This window comes from Pelodiscus sinensis, chromosome 11, assembly GCF_049634645.1.
Source record: "Pelodiscus sinensis isolate JC-2024 chromosome 11, ASM4963464v1, whole genome shotgun sequence".
Lineage (NCBI taxonomy): Eukaryota > Metazoa > Chordata > Testudines > Trionychidae > Pelodiscus > Pelodiscus sinensis.
Window position 1 is genome coordinate 14,900,466 of NC_134721.1, and position 26,047 is coordinate 14,926,512.

General features: G+C 42.1%; 1 protein-coding gene across 17 annotated transcripts in view; it reads left to right on the forward strand.

The window, feature by feature from the left end:
• The window catches only part of LOC102454172 (contactin-4), a 731,510-nt gene that overhangs the window by 680,987 nt on the left and 24,476 nt on the right, over positions 1-26,047 (forward strand). For 15 of the 17 annotated variants that reach the window (XM_075938683.1, XM_075938679.1, XM_075938672.1 and 12 more), the window contains one exon: positions 21,980-22,155. In XM_075938683.1, coding sequence (XP_075794798.1) covers positions 21,980-22,155 — 176 coding nt within the window. The remainder of the gene's footprint in view (positions 1-21,979; positions 22,156-26,047) is intronic. The other 2 variants (XM_075938681.1, XM_075938682.1) reach the window with 1 other exon arrangement.

The window sequence follows — 26,047 nt, forward strand, 5'->3', positions numbered from 1 at the left end:
GAGTCAAAATCTGTGAAAGTGTGAAAGGCAAGTAATGGTAGGGATGATTTTAAATAGTGCTTCATATTGCACTGTTAGTCAGGAGTGAGAACTGGAGATTTTCAGCAACCCAGGAAGAAGGGATGAACTTGAGAATTTTACATGTGATTCTGCATTGATTCGTCTGCTTTTTTTCACATCAGTGCCAGTAGGTTATCAGTAACAGAATAAAAGCTCAGCTATCAAAATAAAAGTTGGCTGTCTCAAGATCTGTTGATAGAACAAGGAAACATTAATCAGTACCTTGCAGGATTGCCAACTAAATTGAGAGGAGGTTATCACCTTCACCAGAAAACAAATTACTGTACATGGAAGTGTTTTAAGGGAGGTTTGTTTTGAAGGGTTTCATTTGATTGGGCTTCTTTCAATTCTTGGTGTTTGTTCCTGTTAGACCAACGTGTTTTGTCTTTTGTGTTGGGTGCAGTCATAGAGAAAAGGATCAATAGGATAGAAAATAAAGGTATATTTTAAACAAGAATTATTTATACATATGTGATAGTATCTCCCTCTGTTATGCAGTCATCTCTTAGGCCCTGTTCTCTACTTGGTCCATATACAGGCAGAACATAACTTTACATGGAAGACCTGACCCCATATTCCTTATCTTTTTGTGCAAATCAAAATTGTGGTGGTGTGGAACCAAAGTGAGATGTAACAGTTACAGGAACTAATGCTCCCACAGCTTCCTTTACTCCTTGCAACTGTGAGAAGTACAGACACTGGCTGGAGCTACCCTCAGCATTCAATTTATGGGTCTACACTAGACCTACTAAATCAAATGCCAGAAGATCAACCTCTGAAGTGTCAATCTACCGATAAGTATAGACATGACTCAAGTATAAGTTGCTATCTACTGCAGTCCAGATTGTTTCTTTATTGTACAGGAAATGCACAGCCCAGCTGATTTCTCTTTTTTGTGTGGTACTGAAAAGCTTAAGTGTCTTGGACTTGGCATTTGTGTTGTAGAATCATTTCTCTCGGGAGCTATTTGCGAACACTTCTACTCACTTTATTCTAAGTATAAAATAGTGACAGCAGATTTTATTTTAGAGGAATACTTTGGTTGAAGTCATCTCTGGGATTGACTCCACAGCCCAGTCTACAGAGAAACCACTGCAGTCACTGTAGACTGTTGCTATCCAATGCTAAAAGTGGAGGTGATACAGCCAACAATATTTTAGCCATGATTAACACAGCACAACCTCTGAGCAGGTAGAGAAAGTAATGAGTGAGAGAAAATGGGGAAAAAGAGAAGTAAAAGAACTAATAGGGAAAAAGCAGAAGAGAGAAGCATCTAGTTTTGTCCATTGTTACCTTGTGTCCTCTCTCCTTCTCTGTTTGTATGCTTTGTCTAAGGCCAGGTCTAAATTAGGAAATTAGGTCATTATAATGATGTTGCTTGGGGGTGTGAGTGACTCAGTTAAACCAACCTGATCCCTGATGTAAACAGTGTTAAGATGACAGAAGTCTGCCATGGACATAGTTATTACCAGGCCCACTGACAGGAGGGATGAAGGGGGCAACTACCCTGGGGCCGAGCAATTCAAAAGGGCCTGGGGCTACCAGCTACCACTGCCAGTGGATGGATCCCTAGTGGTTTAACTCAACACAGGAGCCCAGAGTGACACTTTCTGGGTGGCATTGAAGGTCTGGTGGGGGGAGGCTAGCACCTTCCTCTACTCCTTCTATCTGAGGCACCGCCTGTTCTAAGAGTTCAGAGCCACCCCCATCCACCTTGCCCAGGGGCCCAGAAATTCTGTCATTCCCCTTGGCTATTGTCCCTTGGGGAAGTGGAGTCCCTGTAAAACAGGAGAAGCCCTTTTGTCAGCAGAGGTAGTGTCTTCACTGAAGTACTACAGGGGCACTGCAGCAGCGTTTTACATATGGACCTGCCCTAATACTTAGACTTTGAGCTCCATGAGGCAGGGACATCTATTTATTGTGCTTTTACAGCACAGTGGGACTCCATCTATGACTGAGGCCATCTGTGGCTATCACACTACATATCATAAACCATAATAAATTTGCCAGCTTCTGATAAGATTATTGATATATATATATAGTAATTGATTACAGCAACTTCAGCTTTCTGGGGAGTGAGTGCTACCTGTCACTCAAGGACAACTCCTCATAGCAGTTAAGGAAGTTGGAGCAAGATTGGTGTGTTCTCACACAGTTCTCAGACAAAAGGATAGTGGCTGAAAGTGCCATTGTCTGGTAAATGTCTTGGAAGGTTTAGAGTTTTGCCTATTCCTTGAGACTAATGACCAATTCATGGTATGTCATCCATGAGACGAAGGATTAGAAATGAACACTTGATTATGTTTATTGGAAATCCCTGTTTCCCATTGATGTCTAATGATGTTCTCTAGCTTTGGTGATTCCAGAGTTATTAGACTTTAAAAATAGTTTGTTTTGCTCTTATGGTTGCATATTTACTACATTCTGAGCTTTAGAATAACATCTTGGTCTGCATCCTGGCTATGGAGGTAACAGAACAGAGACAAATGTGGGGACGTGATGGGCATAGAGAGATATGCAAGAATACATACAGCTCCATGCAAATGCACATACTATATCAATACCTTATAGCTGATGTGTTTGAGTGCATACATATTATTGCTTAGGGCCCCTTGAAAATCTAAGCCTAATACTTTTCTATATTTATGATCCTTTTCATTCTAAATATGTTTTAAAACACCACAAATCAACAATCTCAAATGGTCAAAATTCTTTTGGATGCTGCACATTTGACACGTAGAACCCATTGCATGGCATCACGTTTGTGAAATAACAATGGCTTGTGGAGAGGGAGGGACTGATGATTGATCCTTGAGTGACTTGTAATTTATCAAAGACCAGATATGATTGCTCCTGTATCTGATTAACCTTCTTCGTAAGATGGCCATCTTTTTTGTAACGACAGTAGATTATTCCATGCTTGCAAAGATGGATATCAGCTAGTATTAATCAATAACCCACAAAAAGTGACACCCCTAATTCACTGGATTATCTATAAAGTCTGTCACAAGTGGTACAATCATTTGTCAAATATTCCAATTTCACATAAGGTGCCTTGGAATTAAAGGGCCTTTTATTTTAGTGTGAAGCAGGTAAAGCAAAAGGTGTGCTTTGTTTTTAAAATGAAATCAGGCACTAATGCTAACTGCTATATAAAAGCAAGCAAAAATTTCCAAGAGTGACAGATTTGATTGTCATTTCTAGACCCCATTACATATGATTCTTTTTGTCACATTTGTACGGCGAGAGTTTGATTTAATAAGATAACATTGCCCAGGATAAAATGGAGGTTAAAATGAATCATTATTCTCTGTTCTTATTTAAGAAATGCCCTTTGTGCTCTCTCTGGACCAGATATATTTTCCATTTGCTTTGTCTTCATGGTGCTATAATAGTGCATCCCTCCCCAGTATCCTTTGAAGCAATTCCATTCTTAATGTGTTTTCAGATTTAAATTAACCTTCATTTACTATTCAGCCACACAAAGAGCACATATTTCAGTATGCAGAAATGTTTGTTTGGTGATTGACTGCTTGGTCCCTTTCTGGGAGCTGGAAGGCATTTATTCCTGGGAGGGAGACTCTTACATCATGTTTAAATAGTTTTCAATCTGTGGGAAGCTTTTTTTTTTCAATGTCATTTACGAAATGTGTTAATAAGTTGAACCAAAACTGCCATTTGGATATGAATGAAGCTAAGACAGAAACTACCACTCTTAAAAGTGAACAGATGGGAAGCTTAGACCAAAAGGCAACAGAACAGTATTTTGCTCAAACTCTATTTTAAAAAGAAAAATTGCCCACATTAAAACAAAATGGATGCCTCGTATCAGAAAAATGCCTCAAGAGACTCACTGTAGCATATATCTAGAAAGTGTAGAAACCCTCCCTTTATAAAATGTGCTTCTAACGTAGCAAAAGAATAAACCGTATTTAGTTTCCAGGGTTGAAATCATGCAGTTTCCTGCTCAGAAAAGCATTAAGCATGTGCTTAATTGTTGAATTGGGGATGAATTGCTGAATCAGGACCTTTGTTCCTTTAGGAACAATTGCTTTTCTCTCCTGCTATGCCTCACTCCCAATTATATATATAGCCATAAATCACTGCCAACCTTTATTACAGAAAAGTACGGTAAAAGTGTATCGTCTAGAACAGTAGGGGTTAATGTTTCTATTTTCAAAAGGGACTTAGGAGCCGAAGTTGCATTGGCTTGTCATGAGAAATTTTACTGTACATCTAAGCAGTATCATGCTACTGCAGCAGATAGTCAATAATAACAGTAGAATGTTAAAAATTTTCTTATAAGAGACGTGTTCCTTATAAATCTGTTCCTTTGCTTGTGAATACATCTGCACAATGGTTTATGGCATAAAAGACATAGCAATGTATACTGGGTATTTGAAAACAGCAGCCCTGAGTCTTATTTATTATATGAAGACCATTCCGTGTTGCCTCCCTGTAAGATTGACAGCATATAAGTGAAAGCAATGCAGCTGGATGTTGTGATCCTGTAAAGCAGAAGATTTTGTTTAACTACTCACCTTTGTTCTGACCTTTCTTCATTCCTTACTAAAAATGAAGTTTGGCCATGCCCCATGAACTACTCAAACAATCCATTAGGATAGCTATGGAAATTAGCATAGCAAACTATCACATGTTAGTTTAGCTTTTCACCAGTTATTAATCTTCTCAGTTCAGGGTCACATTTTCCTGTCTTCAGCATTTTTCACGGTACCTGATGATGTGTAGCATGTTAAGAGACCCTAGAAGTTTGATAGTCACTAAGCTTCAGATGTTTTTGACTTTATGCTCCCTCATTATAAGTAGGTTCTTGTGCACATGTTGCATTAGGAAATAAAAAGGGGGGAAATGTTGCATCTTGTCTGAATATTTAGTGTGTTCTTATGGGTGATTTCCAGTCTTTGAACACATATCAAAAGCAGAGTGAGTCCAATTCTACTGATTTATATTATCTCCAGTCACTCCCTTGTCCACAAGGTCTTTCATAGACTGGAAGATTATAGAAGAGACCATTATGAACACTTGTCTGACCTCATATATAATAGGCCCTAAAATTTAATCCAATGAGAGCCCTGCATTATGTACAATAATTTAGAAAGTCTTCCAATCTTGATTTAAGGACTCCAAATAATGGAGCACATACCACATCTGTTCAAATGGCTAATTATTCTTGCTGTTGAGAATGTGCATTTTGTTATGCCTTTGAGAGATGCAGTCATATGCTAGGGGCCTAGATGATATTTATGGATTATTAGGGCGAAGGTCACAGGTGAGATAAATGGTAGCATACGTTTACATGTCCCCTCATTGTAAGTGGGTGAATTTGACTCAATCATTGCATTTTCATTGTCTTACAATCTTGGCCCCTTTAGCTAAATATATAGGTATCGGGTCAGTGCCACATGAATGCTGTGAGCTTTTAACACTTCAGGTTAATCTGTGTCTGCTATCTTAAGGCAGATATTGCCACTTTTAAGGCAAACTTTATTTTCTGTAAAAGTTTGGCAAATTTTATGAGGCCACAAAGGCTGCTGTTGAGAATATTTGTCCAAGCTTTTATTCTGCCTGCCCAAAATCAAAAGTGTAGCATTCTATCATCACTGTCTGCACAGGCAAACGTCTCAGAGGGGTAGCTATGTTAGTCTGTACCTTTAAAAATAAGTAGTCCAGTGGCACCTTAGAGACTAACAAATATATATATATAGTGTCATGAGCTTTTGTGGGCAAAACCCACTTCCTCGGATAAGATGAGCTTGAGTGTCTGCACAGGTGAAAGTATCATCCAGATGTGCTTGTTTAACACACACAAATTCATGTGTCCTTTTAGTCTTTTTTTGTTGTCACAATGTTGATTGTTATTAGTCTGCTTCTGGGGGCTTTTCAAGCCATTTCATGTGGTTCCCCATCTGCTTAATTTCACACCTTGTTTGCCAATATGCCCTTTTGTCATCAGCATTCTGTTTCTTGACCAAATTACATTGGCAAGTGCTTCTGATTCCATCACATTATAATCTACAGAAACAGAAAAGAGCTTATTTAGTTTCTACCCAGGCTAATTTATACCTGTGATGGGTTGGATCACAGAGGTTCCCTTGCAGCTGTCACCCCATGAGATGATCATACCACTGTGCCTGTTTGCTTGTCCTCTGGAGCACCCTACCATGCTGCCCTGCTGGGCCAGAATCTCTGGTCTTCCCCAGCAGAGGCACAGAGTTGGGTAACGGCCCCCCCCCCCCCCCCAGCCTGCAAAATAACACAGAAACTGATAACAGTTCAGCTCTGGGGACTTGACAGCACCCAGCAATACAACTCTCAAAAGGAACCAAACCCACACATAAATCCTTCTTATTCTGTATAAAAGTTTTTACGCAGACAAAGCTTATACAGTTTGCTCTCTGTAGTAATGAAAGAGATATACACAGTTGTGGCTCCCCGTCCCCTCAGTAACAATTATTTATACTTTGTTTGGTAAGTGGTTTTATTAAGTACAAAAGGTATGGTTTAAGTGATGGCAAGTGAAAACAGACCAATCAAAGTAAGGGTATGTCTACACTACCACCCTAGTTCGAACTAGAGTGGTTAATGTAGGCAACCGAAGTTGCAAATGAAGCCCGGGATTTAAATATTCCGGGCTTCATTTGCATCTTGCCGGGCACCGCCATTTTTAAAGCCCCGGTAGTTCGGACTCCGTGCCCGCGGCTACACGCGGCACGGAATAGGTAGTTCGGATTAGGCTCTCTAATCCGAACTACCGGTACACCTCGTTCCACGAAGAGTAACGGTAGTTCGGATTAGAGAGCCTAATCCGAACTACCTACTCTGTGCCGCGTGTAGCCGCGGACACGGAGTCCAAACTACCGGGGCTTTAAAAATGGCGGTGCCCGGCAAGATGCAAATGAAGCCCGGGATATTTAAATCCCGGGCTTCATTTGCATCTTCGGTTGCCTAAATTAACCACTCTAGTTCGAACTAGGGTGGTAGTGTAGACATACCCTAATTTACTAAGTCAAAATGAAAAAACTACACCAATTGTTACAGATCATAATTCTCACTGTAATCCTTATTTCAGTAAAAGTCCTTCAAGAGAGAATTGATCTGTTCTTTGATCTGGGTGTAACAGCTTCTTGTCCTCAGAGTTCTTTGTTTTCAGGTTTCTTCATATGTATCCTCTTAAGGTGGGGAGTCCATTTCAAAAGCCAGCTGAAGACGATCATTCATTGCTTCCTTCCCATTCCTTAAGTAGAATTTCTTCAGGGCCCTTTGGAAAATACCAGATTCAAGATGTATTCCAGCACTAGGTAGCATGGTCACATGTCCTGGCAAACTCCAAAATACCCCTATCCCAGAAAATTAAAGTCAGCCTAACGTGGCAAGGGAAAAGGCCACTGCTTTACATAATTCAATAATGTAGTCACAAACTAAGACTGAGTATAAACATCATTCATAAAATAGATCATCGCTGATTCCTACTATTTTCATTTTCTGTGTCTCTTTTTCTGCTTTATTCTATGGTACAGGTGGATATTTTATGTTCCCAGAGATATTATAGCTTTGTAATTCTCTTATTCTTCTGCTTACCTTTTTCCCTAGTCCTAGAACAACGTTGAAAGTATGTATTGAAATCAGCCCCCTTGTTCCACAATAGATGTCCTGTTAAACTTGTATTCCCTATCAGTCCCCAAGTGTGGCTTACTACTACTACCATATCATTGAAATATGCCTGGAAAATGGTGAGATCATCTATAAGCTTACTGGTCTTTTGTTACACCTTATAGCGACATAGTTTTTAACACCTGATGTTAAAGCCAAAAAAGTCAGCAAATAAAATTTCAGCAATGATACCAGAATGACCTAAATTTGGAGGTGAGAACATCTGCTCACTCAGGTGAAATTCATGTGCTAGGAAAACTTTAAAAGTCTGCAGCTTACAGAAAGGAAGCTAAGATTTCGTTTTACTTGAAATCAACATCATGCTGTACAATGTAGGGCAAAATCTCCTTTCATAATAAATGTCCAATGAATGTCAGACACATCCAAGACCAAAATGAAAAGGCAACAGACATCTAATCACCGGCCCTTGTCAACTGAAACTAACTATTGGAAATCTTTGAACAGCTACTTACTGCAGAAACAAATAAGTCAAACAAACATATTTCAAAAATCATCCCCCAAATTCTAGGGTTATTATTTATCTTTAAAAGGTTAAATTTAAATCTAAATCCTTGCAAAGTAAAGCTGTAAGAGTGCCCAAGCAAAAATTAAATAGTAGACATATGGCCCAGAACTTTGAAAGTTAACGCTGATGTTTGCATCAGAAAATCGGGTAGCTAAGTGGGTAGGCACTAATATTTGCACTTGAAAATGATTCCAGTCCACAACTGCAGGCACAATTGTTTGCATCTACAAAAATACATGAGGAATGGAGGCCATAGTAAAAATATGGCCCTATGTCTGCTTTTCCTATGGGGACATTTCTATTAGGATGACCAACTTTCTAATCACATAAAACTGAACACCACTGCCCAGCCCCATTCTTTCCAGCCCCTCTCCCTCCATCACTCGCTCTTCCCCACACTCACACACTTTCACTGGCATGAGGCGGAAGGTTGGGGTGGAAGGGTGAAGGCTCTGGCTGGTGGTATGGGCTCCAGGTGGGACCAGAAATTAGGGGTTCAGGATGTGGGAGAGGTATTCAGGCTGAGGCAGGTGTTGGGGCATAGGAAAGAGGTGAAGGCTCCAGATGGGGGTGCAGACTCTGGGGTGGGAACAGTGATGAGGGGTTTGGAGTACGGGGGTGGAGGCTCAGGCAAGGACAGGGGGCTTGAGTATGAGAAGGTTGGGGATGCAGGGTGCGGGCTTCAGGAGGCAGTTTGGGATACAGGCGAGAACTCCAGGCTAGAGCAGGTAGAGGAGGTTCAGGAGGGAGTATGGGGTCCCAGTGGTACTTACTGGGTCTCCCAGGAACTGGTCACCTGGTCCCTGTGGCCTCGAGGCATATGGGCAGCCAGGGAGGTTCCATGTACTGCCCTTCTGCTCATAAACACCACCCCTGCAGCTCCTATTGGTCACAGTTCTGAGCCAATGAGAGCTGCGAGCCAGAACTCAGGTCAGGGTCAATGAGCAGAGTCTTTTTGTGCCTAGGGACCACAAGGATCTGATGACTGCTTCTGTAAACCATGCAGAGTTAGGGAGCCTGCTTTAGCTCTTGGTCCTCATTGTGCCTCCAACTGGACTTTTAACAGCCAGATTGGTGGTGCTGTCTGGAGCCTACAGGGTCCTTTTTTGATCTGATATTCCAGTTAAAAAAATGAACACCTTGCAACTGTAATCTCTGTGCACTTCAGGATCAGTCGAGGCCTATGAAATCAGCTACAACAATGACTCAATATAATTTATTGAACTAGCTTTTCAGTATTGTTAATCAAAGTAAATTCCTCCAGTATCAACCGTGATTACACAATCAAATGTGATAACTTTATACATTTGAGTGAAATGCAGTAAAACTGGGATCTGTTATTCTTCCCATTTGCATGGGTTTTATTTTTCCTATCATTCTCTTAAATACATGAGTCCATAGACTGTCTGGCCTCAAATGTGCAGCTACTGCATAAATTTCCTGCCTCTCACAGAGGATGCTAAAACCTTCAGGGAACCTTCTGCATAACCCTGTTGTGTTTTATCTGATCGCTGTACATCAACAGCTGTACATTCTGTCCATTTTCAATACTGTTGGACTTGACCCTTTGTGCTTGGCGTTGCTTTCCCTTGTCTTAGCTCCTTGTTTGAAGCATCTGGTAATTGAACAGAAGCTTTTGTACTTGAGCATTCATGCTTGAACCTGAAATTACTTTGTCCTCCACATTGGCTTTCATTAAACATCTAATGGATACCCTGATGAAAATACATGGTATGGGAAGTCAGTACCTTGTGTACTGAAATGGCATTGGCCTATATGGCACCCTCCTTTCCAACTCAGAATAATATCCTCTTCGTTGCATTCCCTAGCAGCCATTTGGCCATTCTGTGCCAGAGCTGCTCTTGTTCTCTCACGCATTGCCTCTAAGTCTGTTACTAATATGTGGGTATTAAATGGTCCTGATGAGCTTGAAGAAAACTTATATGAGTTACGTGAGCAAAGACTCACTGTGGGTATGTCTACACTACAGTGTTATTTCGAAATATCTTATTTCGAAATAGTTATTTCAAAATAGCTTATTTCGAAATAACACGTCTACACACAAAATGCATTTCAAAATAGCATTTTGCTATTTCGAAATAGCACATCCACACTGAGTGGACTCTGAATTGCATTTAAGTCTGGCCAGAACCAGTTCCAGCAGGGCACCAGATCAGGACTTACTGTGTGAGGCTGCAGTATGAGGATATCTGAGATCTGTGGTTAAAGGGACCCCCACCCCCACCCTCCGGCCAGCCAGTTCTCAGGTTTCCCTGCTTGCTTGTCTACCTCGATGAGGGACAGCAAAGCATTTTGTCTCTGCATGCTTTGCTTGCCCTCACTTGGAACATCATGGCACTCTGCAGCATGGAACCAGACCTGCCCCTGGGCACTCCGGTGCTTCTCTTGGACACATTGCTACGAGCCTGGCTGTACTTGCTGCAGGCTGCCATCTGAGAGGTCCATCGGGGGGCTGTCAGTATCCCGGAGGCCCTGTGAGAGAGCTTCCACCCTGAGGAGCACTAAGAGCCTCTCTGGTCTGCCCCACTGGGGGATTGTGCCTCATTCCTCCCTCACATCCTTCCACTTACCCCTCCCTTTCCCCCTTTCCTGATGTCAAATAAAATATATGTATTTTCATGAACACAAACTCTATTTAACAAAACTGGGGTGGGGGAACAAAACTCTGGTGAAACTGGGGAAAGGAGGCGGGAAAGGGGAAAAGATAGGGTGGGAAAGGGGAGGGGGAAACCTGGGAGGAGGGAGCTGGAATGGGGAAGCAAGGGAAAGAAGAGGGAGGGGAAGCTCAGGGCCCAGGTTTGGGGGTCTCACCAGACCAACTTGATTTTCATGAAATCCTGCTCCTGGATTCGCATATGGCCTTTGGTTGCCAGGCTGGCAGCTATCCTGCCATAGACGGCTGCAGAGATCATGGATGTTGGGGGCATCCCCCCCAGATCTGAATAGGTCCATGATCTCCACCCTGGACCAAGAAGGTGCCTGCCTTCTCTGGGCCCTGGCAGGTTCCTGGGAGCTGGCAGACTGCTTCTGGGGAGTGGTGGAGGGCTGGCTGCCAGTGGCTTGCTGGCTCATGTTTTGGGGCCACTGGATCAGGGGCAGTGACTGGGCTGGCAGGCTTGGAGCTGGCACAGGCACTGTGGCCAGAGTCTACCCCTTTAAGGGCTCCGTGGAGGGGGGAGGGAGAGGAGTGTTCTTGGTTGAGGCTGGAGTGGCCACAAAGGCACCCTGGGAAGGCTGGAGGCCCTCTATTTCGAAATAAGAGTCTACACAGCACTTATTTCAAAATAGCTATTTCAAATTTGGCGTTATTCCTCGTAGAATGAGGTTTACCAAATTCGAAATAAGTGCTCCGCTATTTTGAATTTATTTCAAAATAGCAGTTTGGCTGTGTAGATGCTAGTAAAGTTATTTCAAAATAACGGCTGTTATTTCAAAATAACTTTGTTGTGTAGACATACCCTGTGTTCCAGGTAAAGAGCCAGGACAGGTTTATTCTTCCTCCATGAGCTAGTGTCAGTTCCCATGTGTGTAAAACATAGGAGGTAACTGTCCCACTCCATTCGGCACTGGGGATACCTCAGCTAGAGGACTATGTCCAGTCCACTCTAAGGGTATGTCTACACTACAGTGCTAATTTGAACTAACTTAGTTCGAATTAGTTAATTCGAACTAAGCTAATTCGAACTAACGCATCCAGACTAAAAATCTAGTTCGAATTAGCGTTTTGCTAATTCGAACTAGCATATCCACATTAAGTGAACCGGGGTTAAGGATGGCCGGAAGCAGTGCCGGCAGGGCATCAGATGAGGACTTAGAGCATGGAGCTGCTGCCTCAGGCTAGCCGAGGGCTGTGCTTAAAGGGTCCCGACCCCCACCCCGGACAAACAGTTCTCAGGGGTTCCCCGCTTGCAAAGCAGTCCTGGCTTGGAGTGCCCTGAGTGCCCACATTGGGCACACCACAGCACTCAGCCATCAGACTGGCTGCACTTGCCGCAATGTGCCATCTGGGGAGAGGGGGCAATTGGGGGGCTGCAGGAGAGCTTCCACCCCCAGAAGCCTGCAGAGCCAGCCCAGTCCTCCCCATCGGGGGCTCGTACCCCATTCCTCCCTCATCTCCTTCCACTTACCCTTCCCTAGCACCCCTTCCTGATGTACAAAATAAAGAAAATGTGTGGTCAAAAATAGAATCTCTCTTTATTAAACAAAACTCGGGGAGACTGGGAAAAGGAGGTGGGAGAGGGGAAGAGAGAGGGTGGGAGAGGGGAGGGCAACTAAAATGATCAGAGGTTTGGAACAGGTCCCATATGAAGAGAGGCTAAAGAGACTGGGACTTTTCAGTTTAGAAAAGAGGAGACTGAGGGGGGATAGGATAGAGGTCTATAAAAGCATGAGTGGGGTGGAGAGGGTGCATCAAGAAAAGTTCTTCATTAGTTCCCATAATAGAAGGACTAGAGGACACCAAAGGAAAGGAATGGGTAGCAGGCTTCAAACTAGTAAGAGAAAGTTGTTCTTCACAAAGCAAAGAGTCAACCTGTGGAACTCCTTGCTGCAGGAGGCTGTGAAGGCTAGAACTAGAACAGAGTTTAAAGAGAAGTGAGATAAAGTGATGGAGGTTGGGTCCATGGAGTGGTATTAGCCAGGGGGTAGGAGTGGTGTCCCTGCCCAAAGTTTGTGGAAGGCTGGAGAGGGATGGCACGAGACAAATGGCTTGGTCACTGTCTTCGGTCCATCCCCTCCAGGGTCCCTAGGGTTAGCCGCTGTCGGCAGACATGCTACTGGGCTAGATGGACCTTTGGTCTGACCCAGTACGGCCATTGTAAGCTCAGGGCTCAGGGTCGGGGGTCTCAGTGGACCACCTTGATTTTCATGCACACCTGTTCCTGGGTGGCCAGGCTGGCAGCTCTCCTGCCCTAGATGGCCGCTTTCCTGTGCCTAGTGCGGAGATCGTGGACAAGGTCCACGATGTCTGCACTGGACCAGGCAGGTGCCCGCCTCTTGCAGTCCTGGGCAAGCTCCCGGGAGCCGCCAGCCTGGTCCCGGGAAGAGGGGGAAGGCTGGGGGGCATCGGGTGGCTGGTTCGAGCCGTGCCAGGTGCAGGGTCTGCTGGCTGGGTGCTGGCAGGCTTGCACCTGGCACGGGCATCGTAGCCAGCCCGTGCCCCTTTAAGGGGGCCGGGGCAGGGAGGGGGGCAATAGAGTTTCCCTGGTGTTGGCCAGAGTGGCCACCAGGGAAAGCTGGGGAGGGCTAGCCTCCCACTAGTTCGAATTAAGTGGCTACACACCCCTTAATTCGAACTAGTAAGTTCGAAGTAGGCTTAGTCCTCGTACAATGAAGCTTACCTAGTTCGAACTAAGCGCTCCGCTAGTTCGAATTAAGTTCGAACTAGCGGAGCGCTAGTGTAGCGCCTATCAAAGTTAATTCGAACTAACATCCGTTAGTTCGAATTAACTTTATAGTGTAGACATACCCTAAGAAACATGTATAAAGTGGAGTGTTCAGAGGAAAAGCACGAACTGTCTGACTGTGAGGGTACTTAAGCACAGCAGCAGACTTTCAAGGGAAGCTCTGGAATCCCCTTCACTGCAGGTTATAAAGCAGGGGTGGAAAACCTAAGACCTGGGAGCCAGATGCGATCCCCAGTTTGCCTGGATCCAGTCCCTGAGGCTCAGAGCTCCCCTCCCCCCAACATTGGGGAGCCCATGCAGGTGCTATAGCCCATCTGCTGCCCCACTGCAGGGCTGGAGGACATAACATGTACTAGCCTGGGGTCCCCATAGGGCCTGATGGTGAGGAGAATGTGGAGCGTGTCTTTCTGCTTATCAGTCGAGGGCCATGTCAGTGAGGTTTGGGGTTTTTTTAATTCTGACTTGTGTGGGGCTCCCAACTGATTTTTCTGTGGGTCAGTGGCTTTCGACCAAAAAAGGGTTTCCTGCCCCTGATGTAAAGAATAGCTTAGATTAACACCTGTCAGGGATGGTCTAGATATACATTGTCCTACCTCAGTGCAGCGCACTGGACTTGATGTCCCGTCCAGGTGCTTTCTGGCATTCTATAATAGTCTAGTCTCCCAAAGGCAATAGTACTTTGATCTCTGTTTAGGTGTTGGGTTTAGTGTGGTAGTGGTGTGTGATGTTGAGGGCCTATGATATCCAAAAGACAGGCTAGAAGATCTGGTGGCCCTTTCTGGTCTTAAACTTTGACTCTATGAAGCTCTCTGGAGATCAGGGTCTTTGTCTACATGTATGCTTTTGCAGGGCTGAGCGAAATGCCATTCTTCCAGAGATGTTTAATAACAGTAGAGAGCAGAGTGACAAGGCTCCTCATGAGCCCAGTCTGAGCCATTCTTTACTTCAGTTCAGTGGGGTTTTATGATAGGAGCACATGGTCTAATGCAGCAGTTCTCAGACTGTGGGTCGGGACCCCAAACTGAGTCATGACCCCATATTAATGGGGTGCTAGTGCTGGCTTAGATATGCTGAGGCCCAGAGCTGAAGCCAAAACTCATGTCCCAACTTCTAGAGCAAAAGCCCATGTCCAACAACCCAGGGTAGTGGGGCTCAGGCTACAAAGCCCCTGCTTGGGGCTGTTGTCATTGGTCTTCAGCTTTGGAGTTCCTCCCAGGGCAGTGGGGATTGGGGCTTTTATAGTAGAGCTCGGGTGGGCTCAGGCTTCACTCCCCCATCTGGGGTCATGTAGTAATTTTGTTGTCAGAAGGGGTCAGAGTACCATGAATTTGGAGAACCCCTGATTTAGTGGTTAAAATATAGGAAGAGTGGTCACTGCTCCTAGGTTGTTATTCCATTGAGTCTTGGTCATGTGACCTTGAGAGAATTGTTTTGGCAAAAAATGTAAATGTAGGGATTTGAAGCTAAGTAGCTAAATCTGTATATACATATCTAAATGAGCTGTCTGATACTCAGAGGTGCTATCTCTGTGGTGCCAGTTGTTGCGATGATTTTTATTTATAATATAGTCATGCATGGAGGCTCCAATCAAGATTGTACAATGTGGGTCATATACAGAGGAGAGAGAGAGAGAGTTCCTGCTCTGAAGAGTTTAAAATATAAATAGACAAGATTAAAGGTGGGAAAAGGGAAGTGCTTTTTTCCCCATTTTACAGATGCAGAACTGAGACACAGAGAGACTGATTTGTCCAAAGTTTTACAGAGAGTTTGTAACAAAGCCAGGAACTGAATCCCCTTCTCATGGGCCTGAGTCCAGTGTTTATGTCACCAAGTTTGCCTTTTTCAGTCCAGTACCCTAAATTCGTATTTTAATCCCTAAGGGTACATGTACACTTGCCCCCTACTTCGAAGTAGGGAGGCAAATGAAGGTGACCGAAGTTGCAAATCAAGCGTGGGATTTAAATATCTTGCACTTGATTAGCATAGTCGCGTCTGGTCACCGTGATGGAAATTGGCTAGCTGCAATGAGGAGTGCAGTTAATTCTAAGTACGGGGTTTTCCCTCGGAATACCGTGTCTACACGTGGCGAGTTAATTCAGGCTAGTCAATTTCCAACGTGGCGACCGGACACGACTATGCTAATCAAGCGTGGGATATTTAAATCCCACGCTTGATTTGCAACTTCGGTCACCTTCATTTGCCTCCCTACTTCGAAGTAGGGGGCAAGCGTAGACGTACCCTAACTTTAGACACTCACATATGAAAATATTGGCCTCACATCTCTTTGTCACCAGTCACTTGACATGCTCAACTCCTTCTGAATCACAACTCCTTTTGTTAGTCTCAAGTCCTGAACAATGTTGCATTTTGGGATTTAAAATACTCTGTTCACCCATCACATTCAGGACAGAGGAGGCTTCATTCTTTGTTTGCTAAGCACTTTGACATTCTTGAATGGAAGACACCACGGTTATTAACATTATCATATTTCTATCCCTTTGCAGTCTGAGCACATAACCTTGCCAAATAAGAAGTGGACACACTTAAAATGCAACATTATATGCCAGTGCAATGCAATGGACTCGCAAACCAGCCTAGTTGTCGTTAGTAATGCCCCATTCATCTGAGAGCTTTTTGATCACTAGGGATAAACTGTTTATCCACTGTGGAGTCATACTCAGTTGTTGCTCAGTCGTTTCATGTAGAAGCTGACACAATCGCATGGAGCACTGACTTGACAAAAACGCATCTGCCTCTCCCTGTCTGCCTCTGATTTATTCATGTTGCTTATTTTGTGCCACAGCAGATTGTGTCCCACTGTGTCACGTCCTCTAGATCAACATGACACAATATAGCACGGCATGATCGACAACAAGCAAATACAGCAATGCGGAGCTGTTTATTCTAAAACAAACAATCCCCCTAATGGACACAGAATCAATAAAAAAAATCAGGGAGAGCTGGTTTCTTTTCAAATTGGATAATTTTTCCCCCTGCAGATAGTATCTGTGATACATACAACAAGGTGGTTTGTAACTATAGATGCATCGCAACTTCCTCAAATGAGACATAGAATCCAAATAGTGCAATTAGCCAGAGATGATTTTCTTCTGGTAGAATAAAAGTGACAAAAGCAACAGTTACAGCAGGGACATTGATGACAAATGCTACCCACCTCTTCTCACTTCAAGAGTTAACAGGAAAACTCTTGCTAAAAATTAAACTGAGCTAATCAGGAATGCACCCAATTCTGGTAATCTGCAATCAACAGTAAACTAAGAGAAACAAGGAAGCTCAAAAGATAGGTCAGAATAGCTTGAATACTCTCTGAGCAGTCTTTGTGTGTATTATAGGCCAGATTCTTAGCTGGTGTCAATTGGCACAGCAGCATTGAAATCAATAGAATATTTGATTTATACTAAATGAGGATCTCATAAGCTTTCTAAACACACTGGAAACTCAGCCAGTGCCTCATCTGTCAGATATTGTTGGCATGCAAAGAAAAATGGTATGTAAAATAAGAAAATGAAGTTTCCTTTGCATGATAAGCACTAAAACTGTGGTCTTGAAAATTGCTGACCTGAGGGGGAAGAAAAGAAAAAAGCTGAGTTCCTATTCTACTGAGCTTTCAGTGACACCTACAGACAAGAGTGCTAACTACTCATCAACACTGTTTGTAGCAGTGAAGCAGATCAAACTGTAAATCTCATCATTTACTGTCGGTCCTCTCAATACTTATCGAGAAAAACCTTTCTATTAATTATGGTTGAAATCCCTCCCATGTCAATGGAATTTGAATTCTTTCATTGTATGTCTGAGTTGCATTTGTCCCCTTTGTATATTAATCTACAATATATGCTCACATATATGCACACAAAACACACTATTTCTTTCAATTGCTCTTTTTTTTAATCTGTCATTAGTTCCTTTTCAAAACTGAAGAGTGGATTTTTTTTTACCCATTTGGTAAATTGAAGAAAATAAAACTTACCCTAGAGAAATTGAAAATTACTTTTTTTCAATTAAGTATTCAGTGGTATTTCTAATAGTATCTGTGCAGTAATAATAGCTGAAAATTCTCAGAACTCTCATTCAACACTTTTTATTGCTCTTATTTTTAAAGCCATATCAAAGTGCATAAAAGAGCTTTAATAAACAAATGTTCACTTGAATCACAAATAAAATCCCTTTCAGTTTAACAACTTTCTTTAAAAAAAAATAGCTGCCTTTGGAAGCCTTCTTCTGTGTGAAAGTTGCTTAACAATAAAGATTGCTGAGGAAAATAATCTGTATTTTGGAGATCATCATGGTGGAAGAAGAAAAAAGCCTAGCTCTGCTGTAGTATATAGGTAAATTATTTCTTGTGTAGGAACTGAGGGTATGTCTACACTACCCTCCTAATTCGAACTAGGAGGGTAATGTAGGCATACCGCACTTGCAAATGAAGCCCGGGATTTGAATTTCCCGGGCTTCATTTGCATGAAGCCGGCCGGCGCCATTTTTAAATGCCGGCAGTTCGAACCCCGTGCCGCGCGGCTTCCTAATCCGAACTAGCTGTACTCCTCATTCCACGAACTAGCTACTCCTAATCCGAACTAGCTACTCCGTGCCGTGTGTAGCCGCGCGGCACGGGGTTCGAACTGCCGGCATTTAAAAATGGCGCCGGCCGTCTTCATGCAAATGAAGCCCGGGAAATTCAAATCCCGGGCTTCATTTGCAAGTGCGGTATGCCTACATTACCCTCCTAGTTCGAATTAGGAGGGTAGTGTAGACATACCTTAAGAGCAATAGAGAATGAATAAATAGTTATTTCATAGGAAATTTTGACTAGCTCATAAAAATCTTTGTTTTAACCAACTTTGAAATTGGGAGGTGAACCAGAACAAGTTTGCTGTCACTGAAACACTTTCTTTGATTAAATAGGTGCTTCAAGCTACAGATTTTAACAATGTAAATTAAATAACTTTGATTGCTATTTATCTTCATTGTCAAGGTCTGTCCACTTGACTGTCCTTAGCTGGTCTATGCTAACACTTAACATTTGCTGCTGCACCTAGGGCTATTAAATAAAACATTTTTTAAACTTTTCAAGTCCTTGCAAACACATCGATAAGCATTCTCCCCTCAGTGATTTGTAAATTGCATCACAGAGGGATCACATCCATGCTAAATATGATGATATTCTACATCTCAGGTGTCATTTGTCATCAGTCTGTACCAGCCATTCAATGAAAAACAGTATGTTAAAATATAACATTACTGTGCTTCTCTACATTAAGGGCATGTCTACACTGTGGACATTGACCCTCTGGATGTCAATCTTCTACCGTTTGATTTAGTGGGTCTGTGGGTCTAGTGTAGATCCCCAAATCAAACACTGAGGGCAGCCGCATATCGGTGTCCTGTATTCCCCATTCTTTGAGGAGTAAAGGAAGCCGATTGAAGCATGTACTCCCATCAGCCTCCCCCAGTGTAGATGCTGCAGTGGCTCAGGTTAAGATAAGCTGAGTCAAGCTGCACATTTTGCATAGTTGGATGGCATACCATAAGCTGACCTGCCTGGTCTAGTGTAGACCAGGCCTAAGGGAAAGGAATTAGGAAACTGAGGCATGGGCTCCAGAAGCTCCTATTGGTTGCAACTGGGATTATGCTTAGCATCTCTGAGTATGCTCGTGTGTGTGTCTGTGTCTGTGTCTGTGTGTTTCATCAGTCAAAAAGTATTACTCCATGCACTTCCTTTTGGTGATAGTCTCTTGCATTTTTGTAGGATGTCACAGGAATCACAGACTAGATTCTGCAAAAACTAGACACTAATATTTATTTATCCTTCAAGATAAATTATAGGACATTAGTAGTAGCTGAAAGTGATGAGGACAAAAGTTGGAGGGAAAAAAAAGAATTTTCATTTTTTACAATTCCAAAGAGTTAAAAAATCATTTCTGATTATCTAAAAAAAAATGTTTTCACAAAATAGTTGATTTTGATTTTATCATTTTAAATATTTTTAAATAAAATTACTGTAAATTTTTTAATTAAAAGAGGTCTCTCATTTTTATCTTGAAAATGTCAAAAACTGGCCATTTTGACATTTTTGTAAAATTGTATTGACTCTTTTCCTAAATAAAAAGTGCAACAAAATCAACATGAATTCAAGAAATATGCTGATGTCCCTAAATCTGCATTTTAAAACTAAATGAAAAGGTTGGTACCAAAAAAAATCGGATGTAATCCTGCTAGGATTTTAGTGTAACATTAACTATGTGTTACGGCACAGAACCTATGATAGGTGGGGTTTGGCGGGGGGGGGGGGGGTATTATAATTATATTAAATTATTTGGGGGATGGGTGGATAGAAATTATGACTTTAGTTTTCCTTTGAAATGCAGTATCCTCAACTTCCATTAACTTTAAATCACAGGATCAGGCCCACAGAGAATTTTCCATCAGTATAGCAACATCAGTGTAACCCTAACTGATATAAAACCTAGAGTAACTTGCTAGACTGATGTAACATGTACTTTCAATCTAGTGTGACTTAATCCATTCCAGAGGGTTTGTGTGTTGGGAAGGGGGGGACCAATATGCTTAATCTCTCAGACTCTGAACCTCTAGTTAACACATACCCTTTATGATGGAACACAGCAGTCAGTACAGATGTTGTGGCACTGCTCATGGTAATACTATACTTGAGTTGTGAGGTACCATACTGTATTTCCTTATGTGTTCTTCTTATTTTCCTGCTACTTATTATGGAAATCCATATTACCCAAGTCTTCCATTTCTTGATGTATTTATGTAGTTAGTAAAAGAACAACAGTCCAACTGCCTTCTAAAGTCCTTATAGTTTGAAAGTAAGATCCAAACCCTAACAAAATCAGTGAGACTCTTCCTGTTGACTTCAGTGGGGTTTGAATCAGGCCCTAAATACCCAGATTTTAAACATTTACGTTTGGATTAGATACCTCATGTCAGAGATTCCTAAACAATAATTTTATCATCTTACTGTGGGAGGCCAACCTAGGTATTTCAACAATCTGCCTGGTCTTCATGAACCAATGTAGTGTACTCTGAACCCTTATCAGATTGGGCTCTTCAGGTGAGTTAGATGGCTGGACACCAATCTTCCTGTGTTTGTGAATCACTCTGGGGCCTGGACATGAGATGAACTCCCAGGAGCCTACAGGAAGGCAGCAGTTTGCATGCTCAGAGGCAGAAGCAAGGACAACCTGGGAACTTTTACTGCAAAGGCTTAGGTGTCAAGTAGGTTTACCAAATTTCTAATCACACAAAACCAAATACTTTAGCCCTGTTCCTTCCCCAGGACACTACATTTGCCCTCCCTCGGTGGCTCACTCTCCTGCATCCTCACTCACTTTCTCTGGGCTGAGGAAGAGGTTTGGGATGCAGGAAGGGTGAGAATCTGGGCTGAAGGTGCTAACTCTGGAGTGGAGTCAGAGATGAAGGATTTGGGATGCAAGAGGGGGGCTCCAAGCTGGGTGATGTGACAAAGGGATTCAGACTGTGGGAGGGGGCTGCAAGTTGAGGTAGGGGATTGGGGTGGTGGAGGGGGTGAGAGCTCTAGGGTGGGGGCAGGTTTCATGGTGTGAGAGGGGGCCCTGGGCAGGGACAGGTAATTGGCAGGGGAAGGACTTAAGCTGGTAGTGAAGGTGCTGAGGTGGCATGCTTGGAGTGCAGGAGGGGGCTCTGAGTTTGGGGGGAGGGCTTAAAGCAGAGGTTTGGGGTTCAGGGCTGGGGTGCTACCTTGGGCAGCTTCCAATCAGAACCAGCCAATGGGAGTGTGAAGCCAGCGCTTGGCTGCTTTCAGCGTGCAGCATGATGTCAGGACAGGTGGAGACTAGCCTCCCTTAGTCCTGCAGCACCTTTCAGATTTGCTTCCCCTTCCTCCCACACACTTCCATACCTGGTCATTACTTTTTATTTTCATACTCCTCTCCCGACACTTCCAGTCTATGGTAGGACGCAGACATCCTGAAAGATTTGCCGGTTATATTTTCTACTGAGCTCAGTCCTCTGAGTGAAACAGAGGGGACTCGTGGGCCTGTTCCAACAAAATGACCAGCCTAGTTTTACAAACTTATAAGTTCAGTTGTTCCATTTAATATCCTTCTAACTGTAAAGTTCTTGCCATAACCTTCTAACATTGTAAAATGTTCACCCATCAGTAAAAGAGTTGCCACAAGCTTCCTTGTGTTTTAATCAGTTCTGGACCTCTATATATTCCTAAAGGAGACAGGATTCATTCTTTTCTTGTGTGTTCTCTCTTTATTATTTACAGATCCAACACGGGTTGTGGTGCCACCTTCCAGCATGGATGTCACTGTTGGAGAAAGTATTGTTCTGCCTTGCCAGGTATCTCATGATCACTCGCTAGATATTATGTTTACTTGGTCATTTAATGGACACCTGATAGACTTTGAGAAAGACGGGGATCACTTTGAAAGAGTTGGAGGGGTAAGTATTAATACTAACCACTCCCAAAAGCCATTCACGTTACACTGAGACATATTAATGACCACAAAGAGCATAGAAAAGGATTGTCTATACAGAACCAAACTTAAAGGGAAAGAGAAAGTAGTGATATATCCCTGATAATAGTTAGAATTTTCTTGTGTTTTACTGGCTACTAAGAAAAACAGTAAACATTTTGTAGTAATTCATATAGACCAATATGACTGAGATTTCTCAAGATCTATTTTTTTATGGATTCTTGGGGGGCATATTTTGTGCTAAATAAAGACTAACGAGACCTACAATATAATGGCAGTTGCAGTTCCCTTTGCATAGAATAGATTTCTTAATCTTCCCCAACGTGAATAAATTCCTCAATGCTAAAACAACAAATATAAATTGAATGCAATTGTAAAAATCTGTATTCACATAAAAAGTAGAAGGAATTTGGGGAATGTACTTTTCTGGAGCACTGGAGTCTGTTTGATTAGCCTTTATCATTGTCAGAATGTTTCTATACCTTCATGAATCAATATGTATTCACTCTTGTGTCCAGTTTGCATTTTCAAAGTAAGTATTTCACCCCCATAATTACATAATCTGCAGAGTATTATGGACATTGTTGACTGTGGGATCAGGTTTTCTTTCAATGTTTTACCATCTAATTTTCCTGTATGGTTGGTTGATATTAACACAATTTAATACTTTTTTGTTTATCTGAAATATAAATGGTGACACTGGCTAATGCAAATATTTTTAATGCTCAAAGAATGTGCTACTCCTAGGACAGAAAGATTGTCCATGAAAAGATGTTATTGAATAAAAGAGTCAGGTTCGCCATTATGGTCGCATTCAAAATGTAAAGTAGCTCATTATAGAATAGATTATGGATTCGGGAAAGCATCCATAAATCTCTCTCTGCCCTATGAATTACATTGTTTCATTTCAAATGCACTTAACTAGTGACCCCCACAACTTTCACCTCTAGGTGAAATTTAAATGCAGCCCTGGAAGTTGTTACTGTCTGGTTACTGCCCAGCAGCCTTTGTGAAATGTGTCCACTTTCTTCTAGAATTGTTTGGAGCATGTCAGAAAGCAACCGCTGTAATCATCACTAATTAGCATTTTGTTAGCAGTCTAAGAGCTAAATGGGCAGAGAGCATGAACCATCCTCTCTTGTCTGCTGAATGAGGCCTGATAAATGAGTGTGACAGTGTAGGGGAGTTTGCCTGACTACTATTTGTTGCAAACTTCTTCAGTCTGTCAGTAGAAAGCTTCTGTCTCCTTAGCTGTAGAGCTAATGCCCTTGTGGCCATTGAGCTCACTGAAAAGACCTCCAGGCCTTAACCTTACAGTATTATTTTGTTTTTAGAACTTCAGGAGGTTGGGCCCAATTTTATCCTAATTGAAATCAGTGGGAGTTTTCTCAGTTAGCTGAATGGGTTCAAGTTTTGGCCATTTTTATTGTACTAATGGGTCATTTTCTTTTCTCTTAAAGGATCCCCTGCATGGCAGACAGTACAGCAGGAAGAGCACCATGAGTCAGCCAGTCTTTCTGTGTGGTACCTTGTCTGTGACACTATGTTTGAGGTTTGACTGAATAGATGTAGGTTGGCATTTTCAGAGGAACCCAAAGAGTTAATGCATCCAAATCTCATTGAAATTCAATGGAAGTTGGGTGCTGTTTAGGGATGAGCCCGTTTGAAGATCCCAGCTGCAGTGAATAGATATCAATTTTCAAAGACACTAAGTGGAAGTTATTTCTCAAAGTCTCAAGCCTTAAATATTCTTTTGCAGTCAAGGTCTTCTATATGAAGATGACAGTCTCATGGTGCTTTTGGTGTTCCTTTCAGTGTTCACAAGCAGGTTTCCTCGTGGGGCCTGTAGGAAAGAAAAATGCCATACTACTTAGGTACAAAGTCCTAGAGATGCCTTTGAAAAGAAAACAAGGGAGCAAGACAGAAATAGACTCTATTTCATTACTCACATCAATGCTTGGCCTCTTTACTCAGATTATAGGCATAGGTAACTCATTTGAAAGGGGATTTAATAGTGTGAAACCACTCCCAGTAAGAATGAGACCACATTACACACAAACCCATGAACTACCATCCTGAGGTAATAACTTCCAGTCAGTTTCAACAGTATTCAGGATTAAACTGTTGACCTAGAGGTGAAAAGATCCTCTGAATCATCCAAGGCACCTTAACATCTAAATTCTTAACAGTCATCTGAGGCAATCGAAGACATTATTGTCAATATTTTGAAATATGAACAATACACTCGCTGGTTTCATGGGTTTTCATCTGTAATCGGTTGGGTTTTTTGTTTTTGTTTTTGTTTGTTTTGGTTTGGTTTTTTTTGTTTTGTTTTTAATTTTCATCCTTTTTGAAATAGCAACCATCTATGGAAGTCTCAAACATTTGGGTACTATAAAATGTATGTGATTAAATCATTACAATGGAGGTTTAAAAATAGGAATACAGCCGCTCCCTGAGTTACGTCCACCTCCACTTACAACTATCTGCCCTTATGACCAAAGCAGTCGTAAATGTGGATCCAAGTTATGAACGGCGATCCGCGCTTATGAATAGCGCGGTCGCCATGTAACTCTATGGGATCTGAGTTACAAACACTTTGAGTTACGGACCAAAAGTTATGGTCCGTAATTTGTTCATAACTCAGGGAGCAGCTGTAACAGATTCATTAGTCTCTCTCCACAACCAACACATTATTCTTCTGATTAAAAAGAATTGATAACATAGATGAAAACTTTTCACTCCTTAAATTTTCGAGCAAGGGGTTAGTTATGTGTGACTTCTTTTGAAGTCACCTGAGCCCACAGGACCAAAATTCCTTGGAGTTTATGGAAAATAAAAGGTTTGGGTCCACTTCTGTCTCAGATGAATAAAAATGCTGATAAGTGGGTTGTGTGAAGGCACAGTACCGTATTTCATACGATGTAAAACTCCATGTTCCATATCATATTACATGCTTATATACCCGACTGTGCTAGAAAAGATGAAATATAATGAAATACAAAGTATTGCCCCAAAAAAGCATTAGCTATTGTATAGGCTATGTTCATCACACAGGTGGAAATTGCTTTCATTTTGAAATTCTGTGCTGTTTTTCACATTTCTGATTTTTAGTTTAACCCACTACATTTTATGCAGGTCTGTTGAGGGTTTACTCTCTAACCTAGTTGCAATATAAAAGTGTTTCTTATCATTCATTCATCCTGAAGATTTTTTCCATTGTCTGCTTACATTCAGTGAAATCAAATACAGACTCACTAGAATTGGAGGAGGGCAAAGGTGACTTTTATGGACATTTCACAAAGGCAGAGTCACTTCTAGACTTTAAACAAAGTGATGGTCTCCATTTACATTTGTCGAGAATGAAAAAGAAAATGCAATATATGAGCCTTGTTGTTATCAAGAGGGAGGGCTTGAAGAAAATGAACCTGGAGATACAACATATCACTCAAAGATCTGCACTCTAGAGTACACCACAACAGTGACTGCTATTTCTAATAATTGCACTTGATAGGGCTACACAATTAAAATTGCAAAATTGGTTAGTATTCTTCAATGAAAATGCCATAATCACATTGAGATTACATTGAGATTTCTAATGTTCTGAAAGCATTGTGTGTGCTGAAAAGTATAGAAATACAGAGATACATATACATATGTAAACATAATTAGTTCTCTTCAGGTGTTAATCAGACATGTATTAGTATTGTCCTATGTAAGGTTATGCAAGATTTCCTTGGAGAATGCTGTTCTCAGGATCTTTAATATAAATGTTGGGCAATCAAAATGCTGGCTGTAAGACAAGGTTGTCAAACTATTGCAGATGCCTCATAATTTAGGTTGATTTTCACCTATGA